Source organism: Chrysemys picta, chromosome 6 (genome assembly GCF_011386835.1).
Source record: "Chrysemys picta bellii isolate R12L10 chromosome 6, ASM1138683v2, whole genome shotgun sequence".
Lineage (NCBI taxonomy): Eukaryota > Metazoa > Chordata > Testudines > Emydidae > Chrysemys > Chrysemys picta.
In genome coordinates this window covers 1,008,886-1,023,811 of record NC_088796.1, presented here as the reverse complement: position 1 = coordinate 1,023,811, position 14,926 = coordinate 1,008,886, and the positions used below count along the sequence as shown (strand labels likewise).

The following is a 14,926-nucleotide window of genomic DNA, read 5'->3' as shown; positions in this document are numbered from 1 at the left end:
GCTGAGTCTGTGTTACAGGTTGGGCCGGAGGACAACGTGCACTATCAGCCTCTGCTTGAGCAGCTGCATAAGGTCCAAGAGGAAGGTAAAGCCCTTGCCTGCCTAATGCCCACCATGGGGACAGCCCGGGGCAGCGGTGAGCTGCCTGCTGCATGGAGAGGCCTGTGCATGCCAGAGACAGACAGAGGCAGGCAGCTCCTGTGAGACAGACAGGCAATGAGTGGCCTGTCTCATCCCTCGGGATTCCCCGGGCTCCCACTCTGCACCTGTCCCAATGACATGGCTTCTCTAGCGCCATAGGCTCGTCCATCCAGGGCTTGTACAGACTGGCTGTGCCTGGCCAGGGCATTGTGCGTCTGCAGTGAAACCAGGGCTCAGTTCCCAGGCGGCTGCGCAGTGACAGCTCACCGTCTCTGGATGTTGGCTCCTGGGCATGTGCTGACCAGGATCATGCTGTTGGTGTCACGAGGCCGAAAGGAACCAAAGTTGCTCCATGTTTCACTTTAATCGACCTCAAAAGCCAGGGGCAGAAATTAGAATGTGTAACAACCAGTTATCAGTTACAACCCCCCCTTCATACTGGTACCAAGCGGTAATAATGAGACCTGTATGTTTCTGGCTGAAGGGGAGATAATAAATCAAAGGGAAACAGGACCAGGTAACGGTTTAGAGGAGTGTTACTAACAAGCTAGACTTATAGCCGCCAGAATGATTTAACTGCTTAAATGTATAAACATGGCTTTTGTAGAAGAAGGGAGAGGGAATGGGAGAAGGGGGGGAGAGAAGGGAGAGGGGAAGAGGGAGGAATTTGGCTGTGAAATGTAATTGCTTGTTACTTGCTTAAAGTAAACTATTATAGGAGAAAGGGAGGGTGAAGGAGGGGGGTAAAGGGTGAAGCCTAGCTGCAAAAGAATAAAAAGGGAAAACTGTTTCTCTCAGTGTGCTTGATCTGAGACTTGTCTGTCTCCTTGCACCACTTTGAGATCTCAAATAAACTTTGTTTGCTTCTCCATCCTGGTGTGTTCATTGGCGTGAAGCACACCAGGCAACGAACCCGATGTTGCTGTCCTCGGGCCCTTTTGCCGACAACAATGCTGTCCAGATTCAGATCCCCAGGGGCCTGTGCAGCTCTCGATTGTTGCTGTGCTCTAGTCCATGGAGCTGTGCTGCTCTAGATTGTGCTGTCTCTCTGTTCTAGAGCATGGAGACACACTGCTCTAGAGCACAGGCAGTATTTTTTTCCTTCCAGGCACGGAAAGGACTGTGGCTGGATTCAATATTGAAGGGTTGCTGCCCACCAACCTAAGCCGCTATTACCGCTACAGCGGCTCTCTGACCACCCCTCCCTGCTACCAGACGGTGAACTGGACTGTCTTCAACCAGACGGTGCTGCTGTCCAAGGAGCAGGTCCGTCCGGGGGGTGAGGGCCTCCTTTTCTCCTCTTGGGGGTGGGTGGGGCTGTCTGCAGGTGGCTCTGCCATGCCTGTCACGCTAGGAGCTGCGTGCCAGCACCAGCAATGGGCGGGGGCGGCCCGTGGGCCACTGGAGACTTCCTGAAGCCAGCCCCCCTCGCACCAGGGCACCGAGGATGGCTGAGTTCAAGAGGCTCCCAGGGGCGGCTTAGTGACGCCGTTCAACCCTCCCTCTCCAGATCTCGCTGCTGGAGACCACGCTGCAGGGAGACGATGACAAAGATCTGCAGAACAACTTCCGGCTAACCCAGAGCCTGCACGGACGGAAAGTCCTAGCGAATTTCCAGGCATCCCTCAGCCCGAGACGGGTCCCGCTACCTGGTAAGGAGCTGTGGGATGGGGCTGGGCGGTTCTCTGCTGCGTGCCACCCTGACACAGACAAGCCTGGCAGAGCAGAGCAGGACCCGGACGCTGGTGTCCCAGGAAGGAATAGCTCATGTAAGCCAGTGCCAGCGAGCCGTGGGGCCAAACAACGCAATGGGTCTCACTGCTAACCTGACCTGAGGGGGCTCTGTGGGGAGGCAGCTTGGTCTCCAGGACCTGCTCTGTCCTGGCCTCACAGCTGACATGCCAGCAGGGCACAAAAGGAATGTGTCTGAACAAGTAGTCACAGCAAGTTGTTGGCAGTTTTTGCCAGCTCCCTTCGGGACCCAGGCGTTCAGGTGCTTCTCTGCATGTCTCCAGCCCTGCTAGCCAAAGCCAGGCTGGAGCTGCAGGAGAGCAGGACTCTTTGAAACCCCAGAACACACCCTCCAGGGGTATTTTGTGGCTCCCACTTCTGGGCCTGGCTAGGCCCAGCAGTGAATGGGGGCATACCCTCTTCCCCACCTGGGAAAGGGCTCGGTCAGTTCAGCTTCTTTGAACCCTTCCCTGGAACACTCCTGCCCCAGCTCAGGGACTTGTTGATCTTCCTGACCCATCAGTGGTCTAGGAAAGCCGCAGTCTCGCTGCCCCACTCCTGGATCATTCAACAACTGAGGCTGGGCCAAGCAGGTGGGCCAAGCCCCGGCGTGTCTCTGTGTCTCACCCCCAGACAAAGCCACCCTGTGCATGATACAGCAGGTGTGTACCAGGCGATAACAGAACCATTAACGGCCTGTGATACCGCATTGGGTAAATATTTGCCTGGCGGAGCCCCATAGTGTGTCACAAAGTCCTAGTTTTGGGCCCAGTTTCAGTTACTGCCTGTAGAGCAGACGATTGACCCACCACCAACCACATGTGCTGGTGGATGTGCCGGAGCCCTGGTACAGGGAGGGTGGCGGAGGCCTTGGAAATCGCAGTCACTGAGATCGCCCTTACAGCACACGTCGTGCAGGTGAGGGTGGGTTTCAAGGAGAGACAGTGCAGGCACCCTAGAAAGAGGGGTCACACTCTGTGGGCTCAGCAAGGCCCAGGGATGTCAGTCCTGCTGCTGCCCAGCGTGAAGGAAGAACCAGACTCACTGGAGAAGAACGTCCCTGGCTCTGCCCCACAGGCGCCTTGATGGGGCCTGTTGGGAGCAATAAGGGCACATCTGTATGTGCACAGATGTCACACGGCTCCCTGAAGCAGTGAGGAGGGGAAGGTCTGGGTGCCCGACCTCCACAGGGGATATGATGATCCCCTGTGTCACGTGGGGCAGCACGAAACCACCAGTGGGCTCTGGTCAGTCCTGCTGCCCCAAACCAGGCCGAGCTGAGCCATTAGCTGGGGCTGCTCTCCCAGTGCCTCCCACTCAGCAGCCCGGGTGCCCCAGGGAGACAGCAGGAGGGGGCAGGGTGACACGCTAACAGGCTGCTCTCCCTCTGACGTCCCAAACATTACCGGTTAAAACAGGCTCTGGAGGGAATGGAGGCTGGGACTCTCAGCCTCACAGGGAGAGGGGCAGAGGAGGGGCTGGCACTATGATGGGCCACAGTGCCTCCTTGACTGCAGTGACCATGGTCTGGAGAGAGCCGCTGGCTTTGGGCAGACGTGGGAACGGGAATGGGCTGCAGGCGCTGTGGAGCCAGACTCCCTGTGCCTCCGAGAACATGGCCAGGCCGGGGCTGAGCTGCCTCCGGCCGCACGTGAGACCAGGCAACTCTGTGGTGGCACTGAGCGTGTCGACCGTACCAGGAGGCCCCGGCGCTGCACATTGTAAGGGTGGCGCTGGCAGGAGCTGCCCCAGCCATGGCTCCTGGGGTCTGCCCACCCCTTTCCCAGCCAGGCTTTGAGCACCCGGGGCACAGTGCAAGTGATTCGTCTTCTACACCCTGGTCAGAGCTTGGCTGCTGCCTTGGGGAATGGCAGACGATGGTGAGTGGCATCCCTGCAGCTCTGTCCCCGCTAGGTGGTTGCTGGGGGGACTGTCTCTCACGGCCGCACCAGCTCCCTCTGCAAGTGCCCTGCTTGAGGGGGCACGAAGGGCCCCTTGTGATGGTGTCTTGGGGGTGGTGATGGTTAGCACAGGGCCGTGTGGGTGCCATTGGGCCCCTGCCGCCCGCCTGGCTGGGCTTGCTCTGCTCACTTTGCTGTAGGTGCTGAAGCCATTGGTAACATGGCTGAGGGCTCATTTCCTGTGTGCTTCTTCAATTTCTGCTGGCTGGTGTCACGGAGTCCCCGGGCGATGCTCTGGAACTGCTCCCCACAAAGCCAGTCAGGACTCTGGGGAGCCTCCTCTCCCATGGAGCAGACTGTCCTTAGGGCAAGAAGCTCACATGGCTTCAGCTCCTGGGTCTGACCTTGGAGCATTCAGCATATGCCCCTCCGTGCGCTTCCCACAGTGAGTCTGCCCAGGCGGGGTCCTGGGGGAGCCAGAGGGTTCTGCACCCCCCACTCCACAATCAGACGTGACTCTCAGCCAGCCAGTAAAACAGAGGTTTATTAGATGACAGGAACAGGGTCTAAAACAGAGCTTGTCGGTCCAGCGAACGGGACCCCTCCGCCGGGTCCATTCTGGGGCCCAGCGAGCCAGACACCCCCGTCTGCTCTAACTCCTAGTCCCCAGCCAGCTCCAAACTGAAACCCCCTCCAGCCCCTCCTTTCTGGCCTTTGTCTCTGTCCCGGGCCAGGAGGTCACCTGATCTCTTTGTTCACCTTAGCTATCTCCTTGCAGGGGGGAAGGGCCCCGGCCATTAGTTGCCAGGAGACAGAGTGTTGGCCATTTTTATGCACACTGGCCTTTATCCCACCACCTAGAGACTTAAGAACTGCATAGGGGAAACTGAGGCACCCACACAGTATTCAGAGGAAACATTAAGAACAGTCCGACTTCGTCACAGCTGGGCATCCGGGCTTCCGGCCCTCCTGGGATGGTGCTGATGAGCTGGCACCCTGGTGCAGCAGGCACCCACGGGCCAAGGCTCGGCTGGAACAGCTCAGAGCCACTGACCCATTCTTGGGCCTTTAGGGCTTCCAGAAGTTAAAGGCCCTGGAGGTGGGGGAGGGAGGTGGCTGGGCCCAGGCAATGCGTCTCTGTTGTCTTTGGGGCAGATGACGCAGCTCAGAGGGACAGATTGCCTCTGGCAAGTTCCTGGCCCACTGGCTGCTGGGTGGAGAGGTCCCCGGCTCAGTGAGAGGAGGCCCTACCATCGCAGTGCCCTCTGGCTCCGGCCTGGCTCTGAGCATCTCTGTCAGGCTGTAGCAGGATGTGGAACTTGGCTTGGGGCTGTGAATGCGGGAGGAAGGTGCCACTTGCTGCAGGGTTCAGGGCTTTCTTCGCGGTTCAGCATGACTCTTCCAGCCAGGCTGGGCCCAGGTCCCCGATCTGAGCCAGACCCCTGTCTCTGTCACCCAGGTGCTGTGGGCAGTGCCTAGGACAGGGGGTGGGCAAATTATGGCCCGGGAGCTACATCTAGCCCTTCAGACGTTTTAATCTGGCCCTCGAGCTCCTGCCAGGGAGTGGGGTCGGGGGCTTCCTCCACACAGCTCCCGGAAGCAGCGGCATGTTCTCCCCTCTGGCTCCTACACATAGGGACAGCCAGGGGGCTCCACACGCTGCCCCCACCCCAAGCGCCGCCTCCGCAGCGCCCATTGGCCAGCAAACAGGACCAATGGAAGCTGCAGAGACGGCGCCTGCAGACGGGGCAGTGCGCAGAGCCATCTGGCCGCGCTCCACGTAGGAGCTGGAGGGGGAACATGCTGCTGCTTCCAAGAGCTGCTTGAAGTAAGCGCCACCCAGAGTCTGCACCCCTGATCCCCTCCCACACCCCAACCCCCTGCCCCAGTCCGGAGCCCCCTCCTGCACCCTGAACTCCTCATTTCTGGCCCCACCTCAGAGCCCGCACCCCCAGCTGGAGCCCTCACTCCCTCCCGCTCCCCATCCCCCAATTTCATGAGCATTCATGGCCCACCACACAATTTCCATACCCAGATGTGGCTCTCGGACCAAAAAGATTGCCCACCCCTGGCCTAGGGGCACGCAGTCCCAAAGGAGGCCGCGTCCCCGGCAGGGAATCAGGCAAAGCCGAACCTAACAAAGGCTTGTGCTGAACACATGGGGCACAGCAGTCAGTGCGCTGACTTTACCTGCCTGGCCCCAATGCAGGGTCCTGCCCCATTAGTCAGGGCTTCGGGCTGGGGCGAGCGTTCTGGTAAGAGCCCAAAGCTGCCTGCAGAAGGGTCCCAGGGGCAGGGATGGCATGGGCCCAGGATTCGGAGTGTCCTTGCCACAGGCGGTTGAATTCAGTGAGTCTCTGGGCTGCTCACGGGATGAGGGGGAGGGGGAGATTGTGAAGGTTGCTGGGACATGTTGGGCTGCGGGTGTGGGACCAGGTTTGGGCTGTTCCTGGCTTCTGTGCAGGCATTCCAGGGGAGTTGCTGGGGGGATGGCTGGGGGGGTGGTCACTGGGGTGCTGGGAGGCCCCTGGATCTTGTGTGTTTGAGTCCCTGAATCTCACCAGACGACGGCGTTCCCCCTGTGACGCCCGCCCCTGACGGTGCCACAGAGAGAAGCACGGCCGAAGCCCCCGGATCAGGTACCGCTCTCCTCCTGGTGGCTTTTGTTATCCCCTCGAAGGGCTGGATCGGGCTCCCCCCTGTCTGTCCTGCCCGTCTCCCTGCAGCCAGCACAGCTGTGGGGGGGGTGGGGGGGTTCTACCGTGTCTGGGCAGAGTCAACGCCTCTGCTGGGGAGCTGGGCCGAGAGGCTTCTGGGCTCTGAGGGGCAGCGTGGCTGGTTGGTGGGTGCGGCTGTGGATCTGAGCAGGTTGGGTGCTCCTGGGGGGCAGGGGCAGGGGCTTGGGGCTGTCTCAGTGGCTGGCTGTGGGGGATGGATAGCTCTGCACCTGGGGGGGGGGGTGCTAGCTGGAGGATGGGGCTCGGGGCTGTCTCAGTGGTTGGCTGTGGGGGATGGGCTCTGCTATACTAGGTATTCCCAGGAGTTTCTTTGGAGGGTGGGGGGACAGGAGTGTCAGTAGCTAGTTTGTTCCCCTGTATCGCAACTCTTGCTGGGTGGGGTGTTTTGTTTCTTTTAAACGCCGTATGTGGGGGGGAGATAGGCCATGAAGGGCCTTGAAAGGGACGCAAGGAGACAAATGTTGGATGTGCTAGAGCAGTGGTTCTCAACCAGGGTTCTGGGGTCCCCTGGGGGGCCGTGAACAGATTTTAGGGGGGCCACCAAGCAGGGCCAGCCTTAGACTTTCTGGGGCCCAGGGCAGAAAGCCAAAGCCCCACTGCATGGGGCTGAAGCCCATTGCCCTGAGCTCCGCCACTCGGGGCTGAAGCTGAAGCCTGAGCAATGTAGCTTTGCAGGGGCCCCTGTGGCGTGGGGCCCCAGGCAGTTGCCCGGCTTGCTACCCCCTAACGCTGCCCTGGCTTTTGTAGTCAGAAAACCAGTTGTTGTGGCACAGGGGGGCCCTGGGGGTTTTATAGCGTGTTGGGGGGCCCCAGGAACAAAAAGGTTGAGAACCCCTGTGCTAGAGAAGAGGGCGGCAGTGGAGGGATCTGTGGTCAGAGCGACAGCCTAGGAAATTAGCTTTGAGTGTGAGCCGTCAGGGAGACGCGTGTCAAGACTGGCGCCGTAATTGAGACATGAGCTGACGTGTTTTAGCTTGTGGATGGATACGAAAGGGCGGATCTTAGTGATGTTATGCAAAAAAAGCTGCAAGACTTGCACTCAGTCTGGATGTGAGGAACTAGAGAGCGGTCCGAGTCAATGATGACACCCCGGTGACAGGCCTGAGTGACAGGCAGGGTTGTGGTGTTGTCCACTGTGGTCAGGAAGGGAGGTAGCAGACTTGTGTGTTGGGCGGAGATTAAGCGCTCTGGTTTAGCCATATTGCACATGAGCTGATGGTGAGACAGCCAGGAAGCGATGTCAGCGAGACAGGCTGAGATGTTAGTGTGTACAGAAGGAGACTGGTCTGTGAATCACCATCATAGAGCTGGTATTGTGTATGCAGATGAAATTACTCAGAGCTAGGTGTAGCGGGAGAAGAGAAGGAGCCCAAGGCCAGAGCCCTGAGGAATCCCCCAGACAGCTGAAGTGGGACGGAGGAGGACGTGCAGAAGGACTGGCTGCAGGAGCAATTGGAGAGGTGGGAGGAGACTCAGGAGAGGGCAGAGTGACAGACGCCCAGGCAGGACAAGACTTCAAGACGGGCATGGGTGACTGCGTGCCAGGCAGCTGACAGGTCAAGGCGGATGGGTCTGAGTGTCGGCTAAGAGCTCATTACAGACGTGGGTGAGTGTGAAGTGCAAGGACCAAGAGCCAGAGTGGAGCGGAACTCCAGCCAGCGAGCGTAAACCTTGTGTTCGGTGGCCTTAGAACTGAAAGGGAACTGGGCTCATTTGTTACGATGGAAGAAACTAAAGCATGCTTGCCGGCCGCGGGAAGGCGTTGTCACAGAGGGGCACGCGCCACAGACCAGTGAGAGATTACGGAGAAGGGTAAAAGGGGGAATTAGTGTGGCCCAAGAGAGCAGACGGTCCTGGGGCTCGAAGAGGCGAGCAGATGAAAAATGTCTGCCTCTGTTCTCAGGGAGAAGGTGGCGAGAGCTGTAGGAGGCGAAGGGAAGGCAAGACGAGAGGGGGAAGGTCCTGTTATAGTTTGTCAATCTGCTCTTGGAAGGAATTGCCGCGCCCCTTTATGGAGAGAGTAGTGGAGGCAGGAGGAGGAGAGAATTTGAGGAGTGACTCAAACATGGCAAAAAGAGGGCTGAGACTGTGGGGGTGCGACTCAGGTAAGGTAGAGACGTAGCGTTGTTTAGCAAGCCTGCTGGCAGCGCTGAAAGAGGTGCGAACAGATTTGTAATGGCGTGCCTCGCTGGGCTGCTCAGGGTATTTCAGGATTTCCAGGGCTCCATGATGGAGTTTTAGACTATTCCTTGATTCAGAGCGAGGGTTGTGGGTGGCCCTTGGCTGGAAAAGCCCCTCCCCCTGGTTTGTGCATATTTCAGTCCCCTGTAATCTCACCCCAGATGGCAGCGATGCCCCTGTGACTCCTGCCCTTGAAGATACTGCAGGGGGAAGCACCGACAAAGCGCCTGAAGAAGGTACCGCTCCCCTTGGTGGCTGGAACTGGTTCTCCCATCTCTGTGCTTTCCACTTGCCTGCAGCCAGCACAGCTGCTGGGAAGGGCTCTCTTTGGGCCAGTCGGAGTCTGAACCTCTGCTGGGGTTCTGGGCTTGATGGGCTTTGGTGCTGGGATTGTCTCATGTGGGGGTTTGGCTTGAGGACTGTCCTAGCCTGAGCTCTGGTGGTGGCTGGGGGGTGATGGGCTGTGTGTGGAGGTCTCTCCAGTGCTAGAGGGACCTGGGCTCTGGCAATGGCTAGTGGGGGGGATGGAACGTTTTCTCTGGAGTGGGAGAGGCTCTAGGTACATGGGCACTAGAATAATAAACAACATTCGCACTTTGTCCATGAGGCACTTTCAGGCTGTTTGGGCTTTCTGGGCCCTGGGCACTTCCCCTGCACACACCCTGAGTTCTTGCCATGGCGCTCCAGTGCCTCACACTTGAACTCCTGGTCTTGGCCTTCAAGGCCCTTTATCACTTGAAGGACTCCGTGATTATGGCAGATGTACACTGGCACAGGAGTGCCCAGCGTGATGGTAACAAAACCTGACCCTTGCCTGCCGGGGGTGCTATTACTTCTGCATATGGCATTGCTGAACACGGTGTCCTGCTCCAGGGGCCACACTTCAAAGGGGATGTTGAAAGCTAGGAAAAGGTTCAGGGAAGAGTTGTGAGTGTTCAAGATCTGGAAAATCTGCTTTGGAAAGACTCATCATTTTCCACAATTACTTACACAGGGAACAAAGGGCTCTTAATTCTACCAGACAAAGGCAGAACGAGCTCCAGTAGCTATCAGCTGCAGCTAGACAAATACAGACTAGAAATAAGGCACAAATATTTAGCAGTGAGAGTGATTGTGCCAATATTTAATGGTGTGTGACTGTTTGAAAAGGTTAAACAGACTGACCCAGGTAATTCCTGGTTTATCAGGCTGACGTTGTTCCTAGGCAAAACAATGGGGCTGCTGATATGGGACTCGCTTAATAAAGAATTAAAGGGGTGGGGGGTGTAATATAATTCATGCCAGTCAAAATGGGTTTATGGAAAATAGATCTTGTCAAATCAACGTGCTGTTTTTTTTATGAGATTACAGCAAAGGTAAATGCAATAGCCAGGCTTCGGTATGGGATTTGACTTGGGACCACAGGACATTTTGATTAAGAAACTAGACTGATATATAATTAATATGGCTAACAGCTGGATTCAAAACTGGTTAACTTATAGATCTCAAAATGTAACTGGGAATCATCAAACGGGTGGGTTTTCAGTGGGGTCCTACAGTCATCAGTTCCTGGCCTTATGTTATTTAACATTTTTATCAATTATCTAGAAGAAAATGTAAAATCATCACTGATAAAGTTTGACACAAACATTGGTGGGGCAGTGGGAAATAATGGGCACAGGTCCCTGACACAGGGATCGGGATCGCTTGGAACCTGGGCACAAGCAAACAATATGTGTTTTAATATAGCCAATGTAAACATGTACGTCTAGGAACAGACAAATGCAGGATCAAAGGCTGCAGCTGCACGTACTGGACAGGGCACTCAGTCCTGGGAAGCAGCGACTCTGGAAAAGCCTTGGGGGTGGCTGTGGTGGAGAATCAGCTGAACATGAGGGGCCAGTGCAATACTATGGCCCAAAAGAGCAAATGTGACCCTGGGAGGCTGTCACGGAGTGTGGGGGACTCAGGGCCCTGCACCCCCGGCTTCCTGCGATTCACCAGGACTCTTAGCCAGTCAGTAAAGCAGAAGGTTTATTTAGACGACAGGAACACAGTCCAAGACAGGTCCTGCAGGCACAGGCAACAGGATCCCCCCCCCCCCAATTAGCTGCATCTTGGGGTCCCAGGGCACCGCAGCCCCCTTGGGAGGTCAGAGCCCCGTCTGCCTCCCAGCCATATCACCAGCCAGCTCTGAACCTCTCTCCCCAGCCTTTGTTCAGTTTCCCGGGCAGAGGTGTCACCTGGCCTCTAACCCCTTCCTGGGGTCTCACGTTACATGCTCAGGTATCCTCCCTTACAGCCAGTCTCCCATCCCCAATGCAGACCGTCCTAGCCACACTCCCCTGTCTTCCCAGCCAACACTCCCCACTCAGCATTCAAAGACCACATTAAGAACAGTCCCAGTTCGTCACAGAGGCATAACCAGGGGAATCCTGAGTAGGGGCAGAGAGTTTATTTTATCTCTTTATTTGGCACTGATGCAGCCGCTGCTGGAATAGTGTGTCCAGTGCTGGTGCCCACAGTTGAAGGGTGGATGAAAACTGGAGAGGGTTGAGAGGAACCGGAGACTGATTAAACAAGGGGAAAACCTGCCCTATAGTGATAAACTCAAGGAGCTCAGTCATTTTTAGCTTAACAAAGATGAAGGGTGACTTGATCACAGTCGATCAGTACCGGCAGCGGGAACAGAAAATTGCGGAAAGATGGCCTGTCTAGCAGACAAAAGTATAACAAGATCTAGAGGGTGGATGTTGAAGCTGGGCAGGCACTGGGGTGGGGGTTTCCATGAGGGCTGGGCACAGGCATTTCTGAGAGGCCCCTGAATTGTTTGAAGTCCCTGTAATCTCACCACATGTGGTGGGGCTCCCCCCGTGACTCCTGCCCCCAAAGGCGCTGCAGGGGTAAGCACCAGCGATGTTCCTGAAGACGGTACCACACTCCTGCTGGCTTGTGAGCCCCAGGGATTGGCACTGACACTTCCACGTCTGTCCTTTCCATCTCCCTGCAGCCAGCACAGCTGCTGGGGAGGGCACCTCATATGCTAGGCATATTTGGGAGCACGGCTGGAGATCTGGGCTTCTCTCTTTGTCGCGCCTGGCTCAGGGGAACCAGCATTTCCCAAGCTGTGTTGCTGGCTGGGTTTTGGCACAGTTCCTTTATGGATTTCCAGAGTCCTGTGTGGGCAGCGGGGTCTCTCAGGAAGGGAGGAAGGGGGTTCTGGGCTCTGTCAGAGGCTAGATTGGTGATGGTCATGGCCAAAGGACTGTCATACCCCCCTGGGGGTGTATGTGAGGGTCTCCCAGTGCCATTGTGTGTGTGACGGAGGCCTCGCTGTGGGCATGAGACGCTCCTAGTTGGGCTCTGGGTTTCCCTGAATTGGAAAGTGGTGGGGTGCGTTTCACAAAACACCTGAGTACGAGGAAGAACTGGAGCAGAGGCCAAGCCCCAGGGAGCAGCTGAGCCATGCTGAAGGACCGATGAGCTGGGCTTAAAGCAGCCGCATTGCTGGGGCTGGTTGTGTGCAGAGGGGGAGAATGTCCCTGCTGGAGAGGGGGGGCAGCGGGAATGGCAGCTCTGCTGGGGGCAGAGACCCTTCAAAGTTGTTTTACCAAAACCAAATAAACGGGGGGAGGGGGGGACTGTAATGGGACATGCCTGTCCACCCCCCACCCCCCCCCATGGCCTGCTCACCCTGTTGCCTCTGTTGCAGGTGCTGGCTGCCCACCATGCGCAGGTAAGAGCTGGGCCCCGGCCCCACACCCCAAGGATGGGGCAGAGGCGAAGAATTGCCAGGCCTCCCCTTAACACCAGCTCAGAGCAGGAGCCGCCAGGGCAGTGCCAATGGGGGGTGGTTCCTGCTTCCCTAAGGCACCATGCCAGGGGGGAGGGAAACATGTCCATGGGGTGACATGAGTTTACATGGGGGTGGGGGTGGCTGTGTGCCAGGAAAGAGCCTGGCACTGCACAGGGGGGTGGGGGTGCACACAGATTGGGGGTGTGCAGATTTCAGTGACCCCCTAATGGGATGGGTGGGGGATGGGGCTGCACGCTGGGATAGGATGTGGGGGGGGGCAGGCTTGGTGGCTGCATGCTGGGATGTGGGCAGGCGATGGCTAGATAGTGGGCTGGGGGTTGTACATGGGGCAGGTGGGAGGGGCCTGGTGGGTCCTGTGATATTGGCACCTGTCCCTGCCCAGCCTCACCTGCTGTCTCTGTGTCCCCCTCAAACTGTTTCATGTTTAGATTCAGAAAAACAGCTGGGCTTCGCCCTGCAGACAGGTGAGTGCTCCCTGCTGGGTGGCCCTGGCCTCTCCCCCCATTCCCTGCCCCGGGACCACTCAGCTTCTGCTACCTCGACCTCCTGCCCCAGGCCACACAGCCTCCCCAGCCTGGGGCTATCCAACTTCTCTCAACTCCACCCCCTGCCCTGGCTCTCCTGGCCTGTCCCTGCCCCTGTCCTGTGGCACCCCAGCCCTGCTCAGGGCCGCTAGCTTCCTCCTCCTCCCCCCCGGGAGCATCACTTGGCTTGTCCCACTCTCCCAGGACTAGAGCTCTCCCTCCCCGTCTGTGTCTAGGGCCTCACCCCCCCTTGCTCTCCTGTGTCTGCAGCGGAGGTGCTGGCCGGTCTCTTCGGGGTTCTCTTCGCAGTCACGGCTCTGGCCTTCCTCATCTACATCTACAAGCAGCAGAGCCAGAATAGGAGGTGAGAGCCCCAGGCATCCTCCACTCCCCTCTCTGTATGCAGGAACCTCCCCCCCCACCATCCTGAAACTCCATTCAATTTATGATTCTCCCTTGCTGCCCCCCCCAGCCAAATCCCCACCCCTCACCCCAGTGCCCTACCCTGCAAAGGCTGGGAGAGTCGCAGCCCACCTAGCAGCAGTCACTCCTGCACAGCCCAGCCCAGCCCAGCGGCCGGGGGGTGAGTGGGGAGCACCTGCCCCATGATGCGGAAGGGGGGCTGCCAGGGAGCTGCAGGTGACCAGTCCTTTCTCAGCTCATTCCAGGGCCGCCCTGACCCCTGTGTTCTCCCTTCCCTGCAGGCCGGACTCTCACCCCAAGCCCAATGTCATCTACACAGCAGCCACCACAGATGAGAACGCGGCGTAGGCGCTGCCCCTGCTGCCCTGCGAGGGCCTCTGGCACATGGACTGGAGACCAGCACACGCCTCCTGGGGCTCAGCCAGCCCGACCCTGCCACCTGCGGCCAGCCCAGCACGCCCTTCCCCCTACCGGGGGGCCAGAGCACCAGGGGCCCCTCGGCTGGGGCCTTCGCTCCTTGAGGCCTGGTTACCTGCTCAGCAGAGACTGAGGGGGAAAACTCCCCCCCTTTCACAGATACTTTTTTTAAAAACACAATAAAATAAATGAAATAAAAACCTATTGCTACACCAGCCCTGCCTCTGCTGCAGGAGCCATCGCCCACGGGGGCCAGGGCCACTCCCACCGTTGCAGTGACGGCCCTGCCTCTGCTGGGGGATTGCCCCAGGCCAGGGCTAGGAAGCACCCCTGGGCAGGGCCAGCCGCCCATAGCAGCACAGCGGATGCCCAGCTAGAGCAGCCAGGAAGCCCCAGGGGTGGGAGTTAGCAAGGGGTGATTGTTACAAGCTAGCAGGGGATATGTCCCCCCACCGGGCTGGGGGTGCAGGAACCAGACTGAAGGTCCCATTGCCTGTGGTCAGTGAAGAACCAGTGGGACATTCCCCAGCTGTCAGGGTACAGGCTCCAGCGGCCTGGGCCAATCCCAACATGGGGGACGCTGCAGCTGGGCTTTGCCTTCCCCCCCCCCCCACCGCCCGTGGCTGCATTGCCGTGGCAAGTGCAGCTCAGTCCCACACGTTCTTAGTGCACCGTGGGCTGAGCAGCAGCAGAAGTAATTGCCACGAGGCCTGTCCCAGGTGGGAGGGGGATTCCCATGGCCATCGGCCTGCCCCCCGGGGCTCAGCAACCAGACCCCTGCCTGCAGCAGCAGAGGCTAGACAGCCACTGCCCAGCCAGAGCGGGGAAGCCAGTGCCCAGCATCCTGTGACCCTCTGGTGGGGCTCGTTACTGGGCCAGCCTGGAGCCCCGCGTCCACCTGGCAACATCCAGCCACAGCCCCACTCGATGCCAGCGCCACAGGCCGTGGACTGGCTGACACCTAGTGGCCATGTGGAGTCCCTGCAGCATTTCTGTCATGAACAAGGACCCAAGGGAAACAATAAGACAGCCCCCTCCCCAACTGTCTACAAACCTCCCCTCCCAAGACAGTGG

At 58.2% G+C, this 14,926-nt stretch overlaps 1 protein-coding gene across 5 annotated transcripts in view; it reads left to right on the top strand.

The window, feature by feature from the left end:
• Positions 1 to 14,067, top strand: part of CA9 (carbonic anhydrase 9) — a 46,149-nt gene extending 32,082 nt beyond the window's left edge. For 3 of the 5 annotated variants that reach the window (XM_008174893.4, XM_065598572.1, XM_065598573.1), the window contains 9 exons: positions 19 to 85; positions 1,250 to 1,407; positions 1,652 to 1,793; positions 6,338 to 6,412; positions 8,854 to 8,928; positions 12,384 to 12,407; positions 12,917 to 12,952; positions 13,283 to 13,376; positions 13,717 to 14,067. In XM_008174893.4, coding sequence (XP_008173115.1) covers positions 19 to 85; positions 1,250 to 1,407; positions 1,652 to 1,793; positions 6,338 to 6,412; positions 8,854 to 8,928; positions 12,384 to 12,407; positions 12,917 to 12,952; positions 13,283 to 13,376; positions 13,717 to 13,783 — 738 coding nt within the window. In that variant the 3' untranslated portion in view covers positions 13,784 to 14,067. The remainder of the gene's footprint in view (positions 1 to 18; positions 86 to 1,249; positions 1,408 to 1,651; positions 1,794 to 6,337; positions 6,413 to 8,853; positions 8,929 to 12,383; positions 12,408 to 12,916; positions 12,953 to 13,282; positions 13,377 to 13,716) is intronic. The other 2 variants (XM_008174894.4, XM_005288870.5) reach the window with 2 other exon arrangements.
• Positions 14,068 to 14,926: the final 859 nt, after the last annotated feature.